At 40.3% G+C, this 16,315-nt stretch overlaps 1 protein-coding gene and 1 long non-coding RNA gene across 41 annotated transcripts in view; one reads left to right on the top strand and one right to left on the bottom strand.

Moving 5' to 3' along the window:
- ESRRG (estrogen related receptor gamma) overlaps positions 1-16,315 on the top strand; it is a 545,323-nt gene that overhangs the window by 520,026 nt on the left and 8,982 nt on the right. For all 36 annotated transcript variants that reach the window (XM_083433321.1, XM_083433330.1, XM_083433331.1 and 33 more), the window contains one exon: positions 10,066-10,335. In XM_083433321.1, the coding sequence (XP_083289447.1) occupies positions 10,066-10,335 (270 nt within the window). The remainder of the gene's footprint in view (positions 1-10,065; positions 10,336-16,315) is intronic.
- LOC310674305 overlaps positions 9,873-16,315 on the bottom strand; it is a 41,870-nt gene continuing 35,427 nt past the window's right edge. For all 5 annotated transcript variants that reach the window (XR_014509502.1, XR_014509503.1, XR_014509504.1 and 2 more), the window contains 2 exons: positions 11,914-11,983; positions 9,873-10,256 (listed from right to left, as the gene is read on the bottom strand). This is a non-coding gene — a long non-coding RNA (uncharacterized lncRNA). The remainder of the gene's footprint in view (positions 10,257-11,913; positions 11,984-16,315) is intronic.

Raw genomic sequence — 16,315 nt, 5'->3', positions numbered from 1 at the left:
ACAGACCTTCAGAACGAATCAAGTTCTTAACCTGAGGTACCACTGTAGTAAGAGATGTATAGCCTGCCTTGGGCTGTCCTTTACTGGAAGTATTAAGGAGAGGCTAGATGTGTAGTTGCAATAAATAAATAGTTGCATCCTACACAGTAGGTCTTGTGTTGAGCAAAGGCTTGGGCTAGATGATCTCCAAGTTCTCTTCACACTCTTATGATTTGTCTCTGAGTTATAATATTTTGTTAATTAATTAACCAACCAACCAACCAACCAACCAACCAACCAACCAACCACTCTTCTTTAAGAAATTGCAGAGTGATACATAAGTCACAATGTATGTACAATGTTAACACACACAAAATGGCATCATACAAAACAAAAGGTTCTGTAGGCCTTGCAGAAAATCGAAATGTTCAGAGACCGAAATACAAACTATATCAGGAGGGCCCAAAAGACTTGCTGAAGGGGCACAGCTCTAATTGTTAAAGAGCATGAAGGATGGCGTGGGACCCTGTGGCACTCCACAGGCCCAAGCACATGTCCCTCAATGTTGTATTTTTCGCACCATAGGACACACTTTTTCCCTCCTAAAGAGCAAGGGAAAATGTGTGTGCGTCCTATGGAGCGAATGCAGGGGGGAGGCAGGCGGGAAAAGCCCCCAAGAGCCTCACACAAGCTCCGTGCGCTCTTGCAGGCTTTTCCAAAGGAGGGAGAAGGGACTGACTGGCCGCATCAGTCCCTTCTCCCACCTCCCAGAAAAGCCAGGAGAAGCCGCAATCTCTTTAAAGGGGTTGCGCGGCTTCTGCGGGCTTTTGGGAGAGGTGAGGGAATCCCCCCACCTCCCAGTAAAGCCAGGAAAGCCCTGCGCAGTGTCTCCTGGCAAGGAGAGGCTGCACGGGGCTAAAGGGGAAGCCAAAACAGCGAGCGGGATCCCTCCCGCTCTCTGCCTTGGCTTACTCCATAGCTGCGCGCAACCCCTCCGGCAAGGAGAGGCTGCACGGGGCTATGGATTCTTTAGCCCTGGGCAGCATCTCCTGGCAAGGAGAGGCTGCACGGGGCTATGGATTCTTTAGGAGTGGGGGAAAATGTGACAGCTGTATATAGAAATAAAAGCTAACAAGCAGGCAAAATTTCTTTTTAGGAAACAAAGCTTTTGATTTAAACAGCTACATCAGTTTGACCTGCAAGGCGGTTACCTCAGAGATGGAAGCCTCCTTGCGGAAAAGAAATGACAAGCTTAAATTGTTCCTCTTTAGGAATGTTATGTAAGGCTTTAGAGAAGGTAAAAGAGACCAGTGAAATATTTCTAACTGGCATTTAAATTACATTAACACCTTCTTGTATGGCCTGAGTGAAAGGTCACGCTAGACAAGCAGCATCTTCACTGTTTGTAAATGTCTAATTTGCTGCTTTTAAATTGCTGTGAACCTCACTTACTTAGTCCTGCTGAATGAATCCACTGTTGCAAATACTTCTGACAAGCGAATATTTGCTTAGTGAGAATCTATTGTTCTTAATGGATTGAGATGGACGTGCAGTGTGAATGCATTTTTATTGCCATGCCACCTATCTGCTCTTGTTTCAAGGAGATGAAAGTAGTGTGGCGTTAAAAGCCCTGGGTTTCTCTTATCTGTTTCGCAGCAGTGCAGGTCTATCATTAGGGTTCATTGGAAAAGTGCTTATGGTCAGCATCCCCCACCCCCATGTCTGTTGTAAACAATTATTTTATATTTATATGAACTTGCATTTTAAAAAGGGATCAAGGAACATAAATATGCAATTAAATAAGAAATGGAGAAAATGGCCAACTATACTGAGAAGTTATGTGGGAAGCATCTTGTCATGACAGTTGCAGTGAAAGGTTTCACTTAGCCTTTTTAGCCTTGTTTGAAAGAGAAGACTTCCGCATAAATAAAATAAATACTTAAACCTATTTACTTCGTCTAGCTGCATGACTTATTAACTTTCTATCTCCCTTTTGAGGTTATTTTCCATTTGGCTACCTATCCCCCATTCATTGCTTTGTGTAGAGTCATAGCCAGCTGGGAGGTGTTTAGCCCCGGGCGAAGCCTCCAGAGGGATGTCATTAAGGCTCCCAGCCTGTGTACAGTATGTGTGTATGCAAATTCACATGAGGAATGCCAAACTGGGTTTTTGACCCGGGTGAAATAAAGCCTAGTTTCTCCCCTGGCTTTGTGTTGTATATTTTTGCAGTTTGAGCTCCACAGAATAGGGCAGGCCTGCTAGGTAGGCAGCAGAAGGTGAAATATAGGCATTAAAGGCAGTGGCAGAGCTTCATGCTCTGGCACTGGGGGCGGAGAGCAGGTGGGGGCGGGGCCGGCACGCGTTCCGGGGGCATGGCGTGCTTCCTGGGGTATGCCGCCTGCGGGAGCGGGGCACCCAGCGTGGGAGGGACCCTGTTTCAAGTAGCAGAATGCCCTGAACATTGTCATAGAACCTATATGCATGATACATAGCAATGTTATATCTGAACTACAAGATATTATTATTGTTATTATTGTTGTTATTATTGTTATTATTATTATATTTGTACCTCATCCATCTAACTAAGTTGCCCTAGCCACTCTCAGTGCTTAATAAAATTCCAACGCTGATCTAAATCATGCTTTCAAACTGTGGCCAGGTTGTTATGCAGAGCAACTAGAGGCCTGCATATTACACCTGTCCTGAGAGAAGTGCTATTATGCTATGTTCAGGGTCTTGTTACTAACACATAAAGCTCTGAACAACTTGGGACCTGGTTACCTAAAAGGCCGCTTGCCCCTGTGTAGCCCTGTAAGATCACTTAGATCATCTGGGGAAATTTTACTCATAGCACTGCACCGTATGTAACATCACAGGGCAGTGACCTGAAAATGGGCATTTTCTGCTATTGCCGCTGCACTGCAGAATACCCTTCTCTCTGCCATTCGCGAAGTATCATATATTAGTTGCCTCAGATGTCCGTGAAGACATTCCCTCCTCCCCTGGCTGTTCTTGACCCATAAAATTGAACCTTATTTCTTAATTCCTATTTTTGCCTGTTCCTGTCTTACCTGTTTTATAATGCTGCTAAATTAGTTTTATTATGCTGTTTAATTGTTTTTGCATACCACTTAGGGATGATAGATAGATAGATAGCCATTTTATCATAGAATTGTAGAATTGCAGAGTTTTTGAAATGCTTTAAATAAATAAATAGGGGCAGGGAGGGGGGGTAAACATAGTATTAATGCAGGCATAAGGTTGAATGGGGTAGGAAGTAGTGAACCAAACACCCGTTTCCATTTTTCACTGAATGCAGTAGTTCCAGGGAATTGGTAAAACCTGAAGTGACCCCTGTCTCATTTGTGTAATGTTGTACTGCCATCTTTTGTCCACGTTTGCCCTGTTCATAAGGCATCTAGGTCTACTTTTAATATCAAAAGGCCCATGGGGTGCACTTGCCTTTCTCCCCTGCCTTAATTCCTTGCTGTCTATTGCCCAACTCCTCCTTCCCCCAGGTCGGCTCTGATACTGATAGTGAGCCAAGCTGGAGCCAAGGAACATGGAGAAGTAAGGCAGGGGAGACCGGAGGGTCAACAACACTCAGTCATGGACCACTTGGTCAAGGCTGGAGTCAGGTGCAGGTCAGCACAAAGAAACAAAGTCAGTTGTCAGTGAAGTTCACTCTTTATTCAAGGAAATGGCATACAACTAAGTAACATTGCCCAGTAGGTCTTGCCTCTATAAAGCAGTTGCTAGAACTAAAGATTCCTGTCTTCTATCCACACTAAGGCTCCTCCTTTCCCAGATGTTTCCTAAGCAATTTCAAACTGTGTCTCCATACCTCTGGTCTCTGTTCTTCCCTCCACATGCTCTTGGAGACCAGCAGGAAGGAGAGCTTGTTGCGCTGGAGAAGGAGACTACTGGGATTCCTCAGCAGTCTCTTCTGCTTCAGCCTTAGAGTCTGAACTGCTCCCTGTCACAGGTTCCTCCTGTTCACTAAACCCTGTTGTCCCTTCAGTATCCAGCATCTCCTCCCAAACTTCCCATTCTGACCTCTCCTCAGTGTCTCATCACCAATCCCTGGGCTCTGAGCCTTCCTCCTCGGATCTCCCTTGGGGGGTTCCCCGGCTGGTGCCTGGCACCACTCCTCGTTGTGCAGTCAGTCCCTCACACAATTTTATGTTAAAATTAGATATCCATGTGAACACAACAGGACAGATATAGATACAAATGAGTGTGACAACGAGCATAATTTCTAAATTGACTTTTAGCAGGATCCACACTCAAGTTCTTAAGACATTATTGATAGTATTACAAACACAGAACCTGATTGAGTTCTAAAAGATAGGGTTTGTGTATCCCTCTTTGCCTCCAGGCTTCTTGGCCTTCTTGGAGCAATGACCATATAGGCTGCATGCAGTGAACAGAGGAAGGATTGATTGGAGAAAGCAAGTGGCAGGATTGCATGTGTGAATCAGCCATAGTGCTACAGGGCACCTGCAAATTCCAAAAGTTCTGAATTTGCTTAAATGTGTAACTCTTTTACTATACACATGTCAGATATTTGAAATAAGGAAAAAATGTTTTATATTTTGGCTTTGTTGTTTCATTACTTTTTAAATATTTTTTGTCCTAACTTCAGTCTTCATTATGTAAATGAGTATCATGCACTTCAAATTACTGGAAAAATCATAGCCCCCAGAACTTGATATTTCAGTTGTGAAATACTGACTTTGATTTGCATGTCAAATGGACCTTTCACATAGAAATTCTGTGGGTGGTGCTGTGGTCTGAACCACTTTAGCCTCTTGGGCTTGCCAATCAGAAGGTTGATGGTTCAAATCTGCACAGTGGAGTGAGCTCCTGTTGCTCTGTCCCAGCTTCTGCCAACCTAGCAGTTTGAAAGCATACCGGTGTGATTATATAAATGGATAGCATTGCAGCGGGAAGGTAAACGGTGTTTCCATATGCTCTGCCACAGTGTTCCGTTGCCCCAGAAGCAGTTTAGTCATGCTGGCCACATGACCCAGAAAACACCAGCCCCTCGGCCTGAAACGAGATGAGCGCCACACCCCATAGTTGCCTTTGACTGGATTTAACTGCCCAGGGGTCCTTTTCCTTTTCCTTTACCTTACCTATACAAATATAATTTTAGAACTGTGTGCTTACCTGATCACACAAGGGCTGATTCATAGTTTCATGCATACATGTACACCATTTGGTTGCTGTGCATTTGATTGCTGGCAGCTGAATGTGCAACCTTACCTCATTTAAATGCTTTGGTGTATGAGATTATATGAAAGTTTTATCTGATGTATTTTATCTGGGATTTCAGACATGCAAGTCACTGCATACTTGTCGGGGTGGGAGGCGTTGAATCATGACTAAAGTGTGCAAGATGCTTGTACACTTCATTCACAGTAGTAACAAAGGGTTTTTTAAAAGGAGACATAAATGAGTTTGCATGCTTTATATAGTCCCAGATCCCAGACAAAATCAACCTTTGTCAGGGAAGAATTAGAATAAAAGAGGCAGTAGAAAGCAATAGATGGCATCCCTTCCCAGATCATACATAGCTGTATGACGAGTGTGTGCGTGTGTGCGTGTGTGTGTGCGCGCGCACACACACACACACACACACACACACACAATGCTGAGGGCACTGTATATAAACCACAGATGTGCCTTTAGTGTCTATGGGGTCCTCCAAAGCATCTTTAGGCATGCAAACAATTTAGGCTACATTGGAATGTGTGCTACATGAAGAGCAAATGGTCCAAATTGTCGGGTTTAAAAGATTACTTCATGTGTGTGGAAACTGTAGTTGAGAAACTCATTTGATTAGCAATAATATTGCAAAGGTTTGAATTGGTAACAAAATGCCAATGGCTGTGTTACCCCTTTATTCCTCACTTTCTCCAAGTGTTAGTTTTATAGACGTGTGGGTAAAAGGAGGGGGGAATCAAACAACTGTTCAGTTACTCAATCAGCGCATAGTTAGTGATATCAGTGAGTCATTAGTGTATAATTACGATTGGAGTGTAAGGAGCAGTTCTTTGAAAGGTCTCTATTTATAGTGAACAAGAGTCTGCATTCAACATAGGAGGGGAAAGATGTTGGCACAGGGTGAGTGTGGGGGGGAGAGAGGACACCAGCAACGCAGCTCCGTTGTTTATAGCTATTTACAAGAATCTAGGTGGATTCACAATGCCTCGGACTGAGCAACATAAAAATGGTACAGTAGAGAATGCCTAGCAGGGGTTAAGTTCTTATGCCTGCACTGCAGCCTATTTCTGTCAACACTGGGCTTGGGAAACAAACATTTATGCTTTGTGAAATGAAAGTGTATTTTTGAAGACTAGCCGTCAGATATTTTTTGCCCTTCACACTTTCAAATGCTTAGCCTTTTTTGTAAGTTGACTGCAAAGTGCATCAGTTTGCCAGGCCAAAAAAAGAAGGGGGGGAACCAGTGGGGGGGGAGAGAGAGTAAAGGGGGGAGTCTTGACAAGTGCCCATGGCGTCATTGTCAAGTGCATGAGCTTCAAGTAGAAGATGGCAGCAGGGTTGGCACAGAACATGCTTCCTTCAAGCCTATTACCTCCGGGGTACCTGACTCTTGAGAAGCTTTTCAATCCTTCCAAATGACGTTATTCCAAACTGTCATCTGGTTTATTTGGAGCACACTGTCTCGCAGATAAACATGCTATTTAACTGCAGGTCAAGGTACAGAGTCATTCTGCTAGCAAAATGCCTGGGATACATTAAATGGCACTGACATGCAGAGGGAGACGGAGAGAGATCAAAGTTGTCACCAGTATGCGTGGAATTGGTCTGTGCTGTGGGGGAAATGCACCGCAATATATTGAAGTGTATTTTTAAAAACCGTAATGTAGTTGAACATTTAAAACTATGACCTGTCAAATGCTAGGGATTAAGGTGCTGTGTAATACAAAACACAAAGTTCAGTAGCATAATGGCAAGCGAGGATCTTCTATATTTTGGGGAACAGCTAAGTGGCGAGGAGCTGGAAATGTTTTTTTATAGTCGGTTTGGGTATTTCATTTCTTATGGAGTGAAAGAAATCCCTTGTCACAAAAGAAAAGGATGTAGGTGTTTGTTTGTTTGTTTGTTTGTTTGTTTTCTTTCTAGTATGGCAAATTATGCATTTTTAAAAATGGCTGGTTTTATTCATGAAAGCTTCAGGTTTTGAATTATTTTTATCATGTAAACACTGTCATTTATAGACAAATATATGGGCACTATGTATTGCTTAGAATATTTTCATCAACTGCATCTTATGATTTTGCAAACTACAGATCAAACAATGGTTTTTTTAAAAACCCTGGTTTTTTAAAAATAAAATAAAAATACACATGCGTTGTTTTACAGTATCCAAATTTAACCATCCAGCTTCCTTTACCACTTTTGAGGAAGCCTTATGTTGCACATTTCGTAACAAAGGGGGAAGCTTAGTTGTATTAAAGGTACTCGAGGATCATGGACCAGATTTGAAGTGGAATATAATGTCATTTGTAAAATCTAACCAAATGTCCAGGCCAAATTTCAGTACCCTGCCCTGATTTGGGGGTTTTGTTTTTCATTGTCTGCTTCTGTAATTTTGCAAGCAAATCACATAGTAGTTTATTATCTTTTTACAAAAGAAAAATGCACTCAAAACTTGGTACATAAATTAAAAAAACGAAGTAGGAATCTTTCTAAGGTGTGTGTGGGGGTGGATAGAAAGGGAAATGATTGAAATTAAAACTTCTTTTGTGATCAAAAGGGATTTTATTGCCCTTTGCTTAATTAAATGCTTCAGAAGTGTGTGAAACATTGTTGTAGTTAAAAAAATTGTTACTTTGTAAATCGCAGGGACAAAAGGGCTCTACTGCAACTTTAAAGTTTCCGTGCACGTAAATGTCAATAGAGTGCCTTCTCCATCATCAGCACTAAATTCACATTGATGCCTCTTTTCTTCTCTGTATTGATCCTTCCATGAGAACGTAGATTTGTATCTGTTAATTAATGCGTCCTGAAACAGCGTTTGTATTAATCAGGCAGATAAGAAAAATTGGATGCCTGCACCCTCATGACAACCGTAAAAGTGCTGGCCCTGATAAAAATCATGGACGGACCTCAATAAAAAAGTTCCTCCTTCCACTCAATAAACTAATCATCCTGCTTTTAATTATTCGGCAGAAAGATGTGTGGAGATTGGAGAATGTGTAAATCTATTTACTAACAGCAGTGTCTGGGAGGGAGAATGGGGCTGTCACAGGACAGAGCTGCAGGCTACGTTCTCTGTCCATCTGCTGCAACAGAAAAACTGGTTCTTGAGAGAAAGGAAAAAGACAGAGATGCTGGAGCTAATTGAAAATATGCATTCCTTTTATTTGACCCTTTCAAATTATTATTTCTGTTCCATTTCCTTCCATTTACAACAAGAAGTGTGGCATTATCCATCGTCATCTTACAGAGGGGTTGTATTGACTTGTTTGACAATGTGGCTTTTTAAAATCTTTATGCTCTTAAGGACAAATGTCCTTTCCCACAAGGCACAAAACACAGTATTTAAAATCACAGCAACAGCAGCATATATACAGTTATAGATATATAAAAGGAATGGATTTCAGTGCCCACTTGACATTGGTTTTTAATACAGCTTGTGCCTCCTGACTTGAAGTAATTATCTTTTTGTTTTAACAGGTTCATTTCTGAATTCTGCAGTAGTCTTAATCTAAACTGATGCATGTGGCTTCCCCACTCCTTTGTTTTCTATCATATTCTAGACACTTATTCTGTTATAAGGAAGGGGCCTTCAAAAGAGAAGGGCAATGTGTTTAAAGCTAAATGAGCAACAAAAACAGACTATTCTTTCAGCAGTATCCTTGTCAAAGCACATGTAAGCAGTTCCATAAACAACCAAATGAAAGCTTTAGACATGTCTTAAGACCCCCTTAAGAAAAGCTTGACTAATCCCCTTTGATGATTTTATTAAGTACTTGATGGTTGCTGGTGCCAACTGGGAAAGCACTAGGTTTCACCAATAGGCCAGGAAATCGCCTCTTCACTAGCACCTTATGTGATGGGGGGATATTAGCAGTCGGAGATAATAAATTAACAGCTACTGTAAACAGGAGCCTAAAAAGGTAAAACAGTAAAGATGTTTGGCCTTAGTGATCCTATTAGGAAGGAAAGTGGGGGGGGGGGGTTGAAACAAAAGCAAAACTTAAATTAATTAAGAAGCATTATTAAATTTTCAGTCTCTCTCAAAAATGATGGTGTGATTACTATTCACTTGGCACTTTAATGTGCCATTCTGCTATTTCAGTACTGTAGTAGAGGCAGAAGCCATTACAAAAGTAATTAGTGTCTTTTCTGAAGAGGATAGGTCTTGCTTCTGTTTATGCAGAGGTTGAAGTTCAAGAAGCACTTTGCTTTTTGTTGTGATCATCTTCATCATTCTAGTAAGGTATCAAAAAAAATTCCCTTAAAAAGTGTTCTTTTTGTTACTCACAATAATAATTACCCCCTTTAAAGTGGACCCTGACATCTTTAAAGTGCAATCCTATACATATCTACTCAGAAATAAGCTGAGGTTACTTGATTTGCTCCTGTGTGTGTGTGCATGCAACGTTAGTGTCTCTCACACCAATCATGACCATTATTGCCAGAGTGTTCATAAATGGCTATTTGATCTAAATACTTTAAGGTATTAAAAGTATTAAATTAGTGCTTCAATGTAATAAGTGCTTAGAATATATTTGGGGGAATGTATTCTCAGACAATGATAATAATGTATTCTTTAAAAAGCAGCAAATTCATGTTGCTAACAAAATTTTCCCAAATTTAATAACCCCCCTCCCCCACAAAAGGCATGCAAATTTAAGTTGACTTGATGAAACTTTTACTCTAATAATTTTATATTGTATTGATCTTGAAGAGCAGAGGGGGTGGAATCCACAGGTACAGATTTATAACTTACATAACAACGACAAGCACGAAAGAATAGTTATAATGCAGAATTATGGTGGCCCAGGATCATTTTAATTATGTTTCTGTGTACTTTCCTTCCTGGTTTAGGATTTTCCACTTTATCGCTTGCTGACCAGATGAGCCTTCTGCAGAGTGCTTGGATGGAGATTTTGATTCTGGGCGTTGTATACCGATCACTTTCCTTTGAGGACGAGCTTGTCTATGCTGAAGACTATATCATGGATGAAGATCAGTCTAAATTAGCAGGCCTTCTTGACCTCAACAATGCCATCCTGCAACTGGTAAAAAAATACAAGAGCATGAAGCTGGAGAAAGAAGAGTTTGTCACCCTCAAAGCTATCGCGCTTGCTAATTCAGGTTGGCAGATTGGCATGATGGCTCATGTCATTTCCCCCCACCCCTTCCTCTAATACCTTCTGCATGACAATTTCTAAACATGACAGTAGGAATAAGTAATTCTTAGTTATACTACTACAGGACAATGCTGAATGGCTAGAAACAAGGTAGTTCAAATTAAGGGAAGATCTATGAATATATGCATTTGTTGCACATGGTTTCTAATTTGGTTAAAAGATGCCAGAAAATTCAGAAGGTATTAAAAGCAAAGATGCTTTTCAATAAACATAAACGTTGTTCTGCTTAAATCCATTTCATAATCCAGATAAGTCTAATCAGTTCACTTAAACCCAATAGAATGGATGGGCCCATGACTAAATGTAATATATGATCTACTTCAATCCGGCTACTAAACACAGTGAACTCAATAAGTAAGGTGAACTCAGGTTTTATCAGAAAAGGGAGCAAATCACTGTTTAATCTTACAGGAACTCTTCTTCACCATACAAATTTGATTTTTATGGTAGCTGTTTAACAGGCAGATATAACTTGTTCAGAAGGGGTTAAGAAATCAAGGAAGGATTCTTCTCTGCATTTGAACTTAAACGTGCTGAAGCAGTGAGCCGGTGTCTGATAAGTAAAAAATCGTTTGTTCTTTGTTGTTTTTTCTTTGTGCCTCCCTAATGCTTTATTGTGGTCTTAAGTCCCTTTTAGCATTTGCATAAAGTTCATGATAGATCCCTCTTTAATGACGTGCCGATCATTAGATACCTGTGTGTCAATAACATGCTCTGATGCTATGTACCATTGACAGTCACACCATGCCCCTCCATCTGCTTTTGTTTTGACCCTATCTTTGAACTTTATCTTGGTTGCTGGCCAGTAGTTTTCCCTTTAATTACAAGAAGGAAACTGTCAATAAAATCTGTTAAATGGGATGCAATGAGTGGCTTGAATGGGCGGACGGCTATTTGTTCAAATTCTGCAGCATTCAAGGTATTGACAGTTTGTTTTCTGGGGCCATATGTGACGATCAATCTCAGGCTGGGCTCAGCCGCGCTGAAAAATGAAAAACCAGATTGCTTTTGCTTACTTGTGGATGACGACTTGTGATTTGGCGCGGTCCTAGTGAGATGAGACCTTCTGCCCAAATTGCCCCCCCGAGAGCCAGAATGCGTGACTGTTTTTAGAAATAATTTTTTTAATTGATTTTGTAATTAACAGTTCATCTACAATATTGATGCATGAATCCTCAGATTGATAGGAGGAAAATTGTTTTCAACAATGAAGTTGTACTTTCCTATTTGTCTTCATAATGCGATCTAGCATTTTGCATTTTAATTGGAGTTTTAATTCCAAAAAATAAAATGCAAAACCAAAAGATTACTCATAAAATATTTTTTCTTACACTGCTATTGTAGGTAGGTTTTGTTGTCATACACAGCCTAGTTCTAGTGGCTGTCTCAAATTTATCTTTCTCTAAGATAATAGGAACCACCATATAGTATCTATATTACTAGAAAGAAATGTTATAGGTACTGATAAGGTGAAATATTTATAAAGCTAGAAAGCAAGTACAGTTTGTATAGAAATACTTACTTTTGAACATTTTCAAAGGCAGCTAACCTCTGCATATTTGGAGGTGATTGAGACAGTATTTCAGTCTGACCTGCAGAGATTTAATATGACATTCATTGAAATTATCAGCTTAGCATAAACATCTGGCTTGATTCAATAATAATTAATGTTCTTTTATGCTCTAAATCGGTGAACTGATTTAACGGTAACCTTCCTTCCTGCCTCCCTCCCTCCCTGTTCCACCCATGCATAAACATATAAGACTTGTGCACATAAAAATATCAGTAGCATTATAACTCCAATTCATAATGGTTTTAAACAGGAGGCTTGTGTACAAGACTTCTGGCTGTCGGCAGCTCAGTTTGGGAGAGAAGGGAGATCCATATGTGTTCTATTGCAGTATCCCATCCTGTCCCCAAGTTTTCACTGTCACCTCCAGCTTTAAATTGAGATGGGGGAAAATGGGTCACCAGACCTGCTGGTTTATAGTTTCATCAGCTGGAACAGCCCCTGTAAGCTTTCCAGGGTAATGTAATGGTCATGAGGCTGGCATGATGCAGCCATGCTGTTTCTCCCTTTCCTGTGTCTTCTGAAAGTCAGCCTCCATCTAGGATGTTACCCAGTTAAGCACTGGACTCAGGTGGTTGGTGGAAAGGGAATTTGCTTTGCCTAGCATGTGTCCTCCAAAGGCAAGTGTTCCCAGCCTTCCTCATATCTGCAAAGATACAGAACTCCCACCTGTGGGTGTTTCGTATTGTTTTAGTACATTTTTAGTCCATCCATTCTCCAAAGAGCTCAGAGTGATGTACACAGTTCCCTGTCATTTTTATTCTCACAATGAAGTCCCCTGTGGTACATTAGGTTGACAGTTGCTGGTCATAATATTACCCATTCTGGTTAGTGCAGAGAGATATCTGCCCATGATAAGTCATTAGCAAAACCAAACCACTTGATTTGAGTGCAATATCATTTGTATGCTATTGATAATAACCATAATCAATTGATTTGCATAACCCAATAACACTAATGATGTACATTGGTTCTATATATCCCATCCCATAGCGGCCCTTGGCAGGTAATCTGGAAACACTGGCTTGTGGGTGGGGGAGTCCCAGTCCTTGGCTGTGTAATGTGTGCAACAAAATGATTTGGTACCAATGAGTGCTTTTTTTACTCACGCAGAAAAAATGCCTTTGAATATTTTCCAAAGCATGTATGTACCAATTACTTCAGGCATACAGGCAGGTGAACTGTTTGCACATAATAAAAGGTGTTCACTCTGTCTCTTAGTGCTCTTACTAAGTGCTCCCATTTATTGATTGGGCAGTGCCAAATGGAAGGATGTAGGTTCACAGGTTTGTTTGTTTTTAATTATTTCATCAAGAAAAAAATAGTGGCTTGTAGTTTTAGGCTGGAGGCTTTTTAAAAAGCTTTGCATGCCCAATCAGTTCAAGTGCCAGAGAATTTCAAATTCCATTTGCACAACTGATACAGACACCTTCTCTCATTGACTGAACTATTTAAAAAGCTGCTCTTTGTAACTAGCAATACATGAATCTCAATTTTTGTTCTTGTCAGTTTCTCATTTTTCTAGTCCTAAGTTCAGTGTGCACATTTCTGCATCAGTTTACAGGTGACACACACATTTCTGCAAGACATTTTTGATAACATGCATTTTTGTGCATTATTTTCACCAATATAAACACTTTGGTGCACACTCCTTCTATCACCTATGGTTTGGTTGGAGAACTGTATCGCAAAATCCACAAAAGTGTGCATTTCAAAGGATAGCTGTGTTGATTCCGGAGATGTGAATTAGGTAGGTTTGCATCAGAACGTGAACCAAACATTTCCCTCTCCCCAATCCCTTAACTGTAACACCAAAAATGGGGAATCATGGTTTCTGTGGAGGCATTGCCTTGTAAAGTCAAACAAGATTTGAGTGGCAGGTTTTAAAAGTGGAGAAAAATTAACCTAAAGATTCGGTGGTTTCTTTTGAAGAGACAGTGTTGAGACATTGGCATCCCTTACACTGCTTAACATCAGTAGGTAGTCCGATAGCAGCTTTATCTCTAGACACAGGCTGCTTAGACTAAAGGTATAAGGTTCTGTCTGGACAGACAAAGCTGTATTGGCTCCTGATGCCATCTAACAACCACTGAATAAGCAAGCTGTAGTACTCCAGTTCCATTAGCTGCACCCAACAGCAGTAGATAGCAAGGGAGCAGCATCCTCTTCTGGCCAGGAGTCACACTATAGATTAGAATGGGAAGAATTTCTGTCCCTTATACAGCAGATATTAAAAATGCCATTGCAGAGTTTAGTATCTCTGTTTTTAGTTTATGTTTACTTCAGACAATAAGAATCACCATTATTTCTTGGCCATTTAGCAAACTTATTAGAAGGTATCTATGGCAGTCATAAGAAAGCCAACTCAAATCTTAGTATTCTTCATGAATTCTTCTCCTTCAGATCATCCATAACGCTAGGCCAGCCCATTGGGAAAGTTGGAACTCCACCTGTGTGGTCCATCCAAATATCACCATTCTGTTTTTGTTTCCATTTTTTTTAAAGTACAGTTTGCAATTTCTTTGATCATGAGTGAAAAATTGGCTGTCTGTACCATCCATTGTTAAGAAATGCAGACAGTGCAGCAGAAGGCCAACTGTAATAGGAGGCACAGTGAAAACAACATTTTAGGAGATGGATTAGGATGCAATGTAGGACCAGTTGAAAGGGCATATTAAACCATTATGACTGTTCATAATGCTGGTTGCTAGAGACCACAACACAGACTGCCATTCTGGAGAGAAATGAGAGTTCTCTCTCATTCAGGTACTTTATAGAAGCTCAACGGACTCATAATTTACAGGACATTAGTGCTGTACCAGTATGTATCTGTGCTGTAGCTCTCGGTGAAAAGGAGTAGAGGAGAAACCTTCACTATCCTGCATGGACAGTGACAGAAACACCAGCACCACTTTGGGATTCTGGCAACAAAATCCCTAGGTTTGGAGCAATGTCAGGCAACTTGAACTACTGTCTTTTGAAGCAAATTAAAGCAACATCTTTCAAGTACACTTTCTATATCCATAAGTAGTGTTGAGGTGGCAGTTTCTGAGGAGGCATAAACTAACCATGCTTAAATTCAATGCATTTGAACAATCTGTGCATATTAGAACTCCTTAGTAATGTTCCTTTTTAACTATCCATTTGAATGCTATTCTACTTCACAACACAGTTTTCTAGTTTCTAGTTTCAGACTGTTCTGCTTTTATTCATCCTTTGAACTTTATTATTATTATTACTTACTGAATTTATATACCGCCCTATACCCAAGCCCTTTTCCATTTCTGCAAGCCTATACATTTAAGACTTGTGGAATTGTCAGGCAAATTTGGATTTTTCTTGAAAGATGTAAAAACATCTTTAGGAATTTTAAAGGAAGTTTAAAGAATGCCAATTAGATTAGAAAAATGGGTTGGGTGGAGGGAAGTTAATAGCCAGAGTGATATAGCAGACTAGGACTGGGAGACCCAGATTCAAGTTTTGACTCAGCCATAAAATTCATTGGTGACCTTTGGTCAGTCATTCAGTCTAATACGTTTCTTAGCCATAACCTATTTTGTGAGGATAAAATGGAGACAGTGAGAAAACATGTGCTATCCTGAGCTCCTTGAAATAAATGTGGGTCATAAATTGATAATGCCTGTGCCCTAGTGCTTTTCTAAGGTGGAATTGCCCTGAATTCATTCTTTCGAGAAACAATGTCCAATGGTGAATGTGCCTGAATCGCTGAGACAACTAGACCTTCCCCAACAGTTAGGCCACATGCCTGTGTAATATATTGTAACTGGGATTTTCAATGTATTGATTCTGCCTCTTTAACAAACTCATGAAAATGAGTTACAGATAGATAACACTGTATGGAGTGGAAATCAAGCAGTCTTTCATTTTTCAAGGCAGTCTACTTCCCATGCAACTCAGCTAGGTTATCGAATAATTCATCCCTTGAGTATACATCGCAAAAGGTGCAGGTTTAAGTATGCTAAGTTGTATGCCAAACTGTAAATACATGCTTCATTCTCCCATTGCAAAGTCAGTCAATATTCTTGGCTGCAGTTTATAGGATTCAGAAACACAGATTTTTTTTTGTAATAGAACAATGGCAACCTGGAAGATGGCTGCACACATTTCATTGTTCTGTGGGTCTACTTTTCCCTGCATTCTCCTAAATTCCAGTTCAACAAAAGCAAAATTTTAATATTAATTTAGAAATTGGGAGTATGTAGAACTTGCCACAGCTTTTAGTTCCTTTGAAAGCCGGCCTGAAAATGTATTATTTGACTCGATTCCATATATGAATCAGTTTCCATAAAAAAACTTAAAGCCATTTCACAGTAAAATCAGGGAAGAAAACAAT

The sequence above is a fragment of the Podarcis tiliguerta genome (assembly GCF_965153285.1).
Source record: "Podarcis tiliguerta genome assembly, chromosome: 3".
Classification (NCBI taxonomy): Eukaryota; Metazoa; Chordata; class Lepidosauria; order Squamata; family Lacertidae; genus Podarcis; species Podarcis tiliguerta.
Note: the sequence above shows the minus strand (reverse complement) of the source record. Positions and strands in the feature narration are given on the sequence as shown.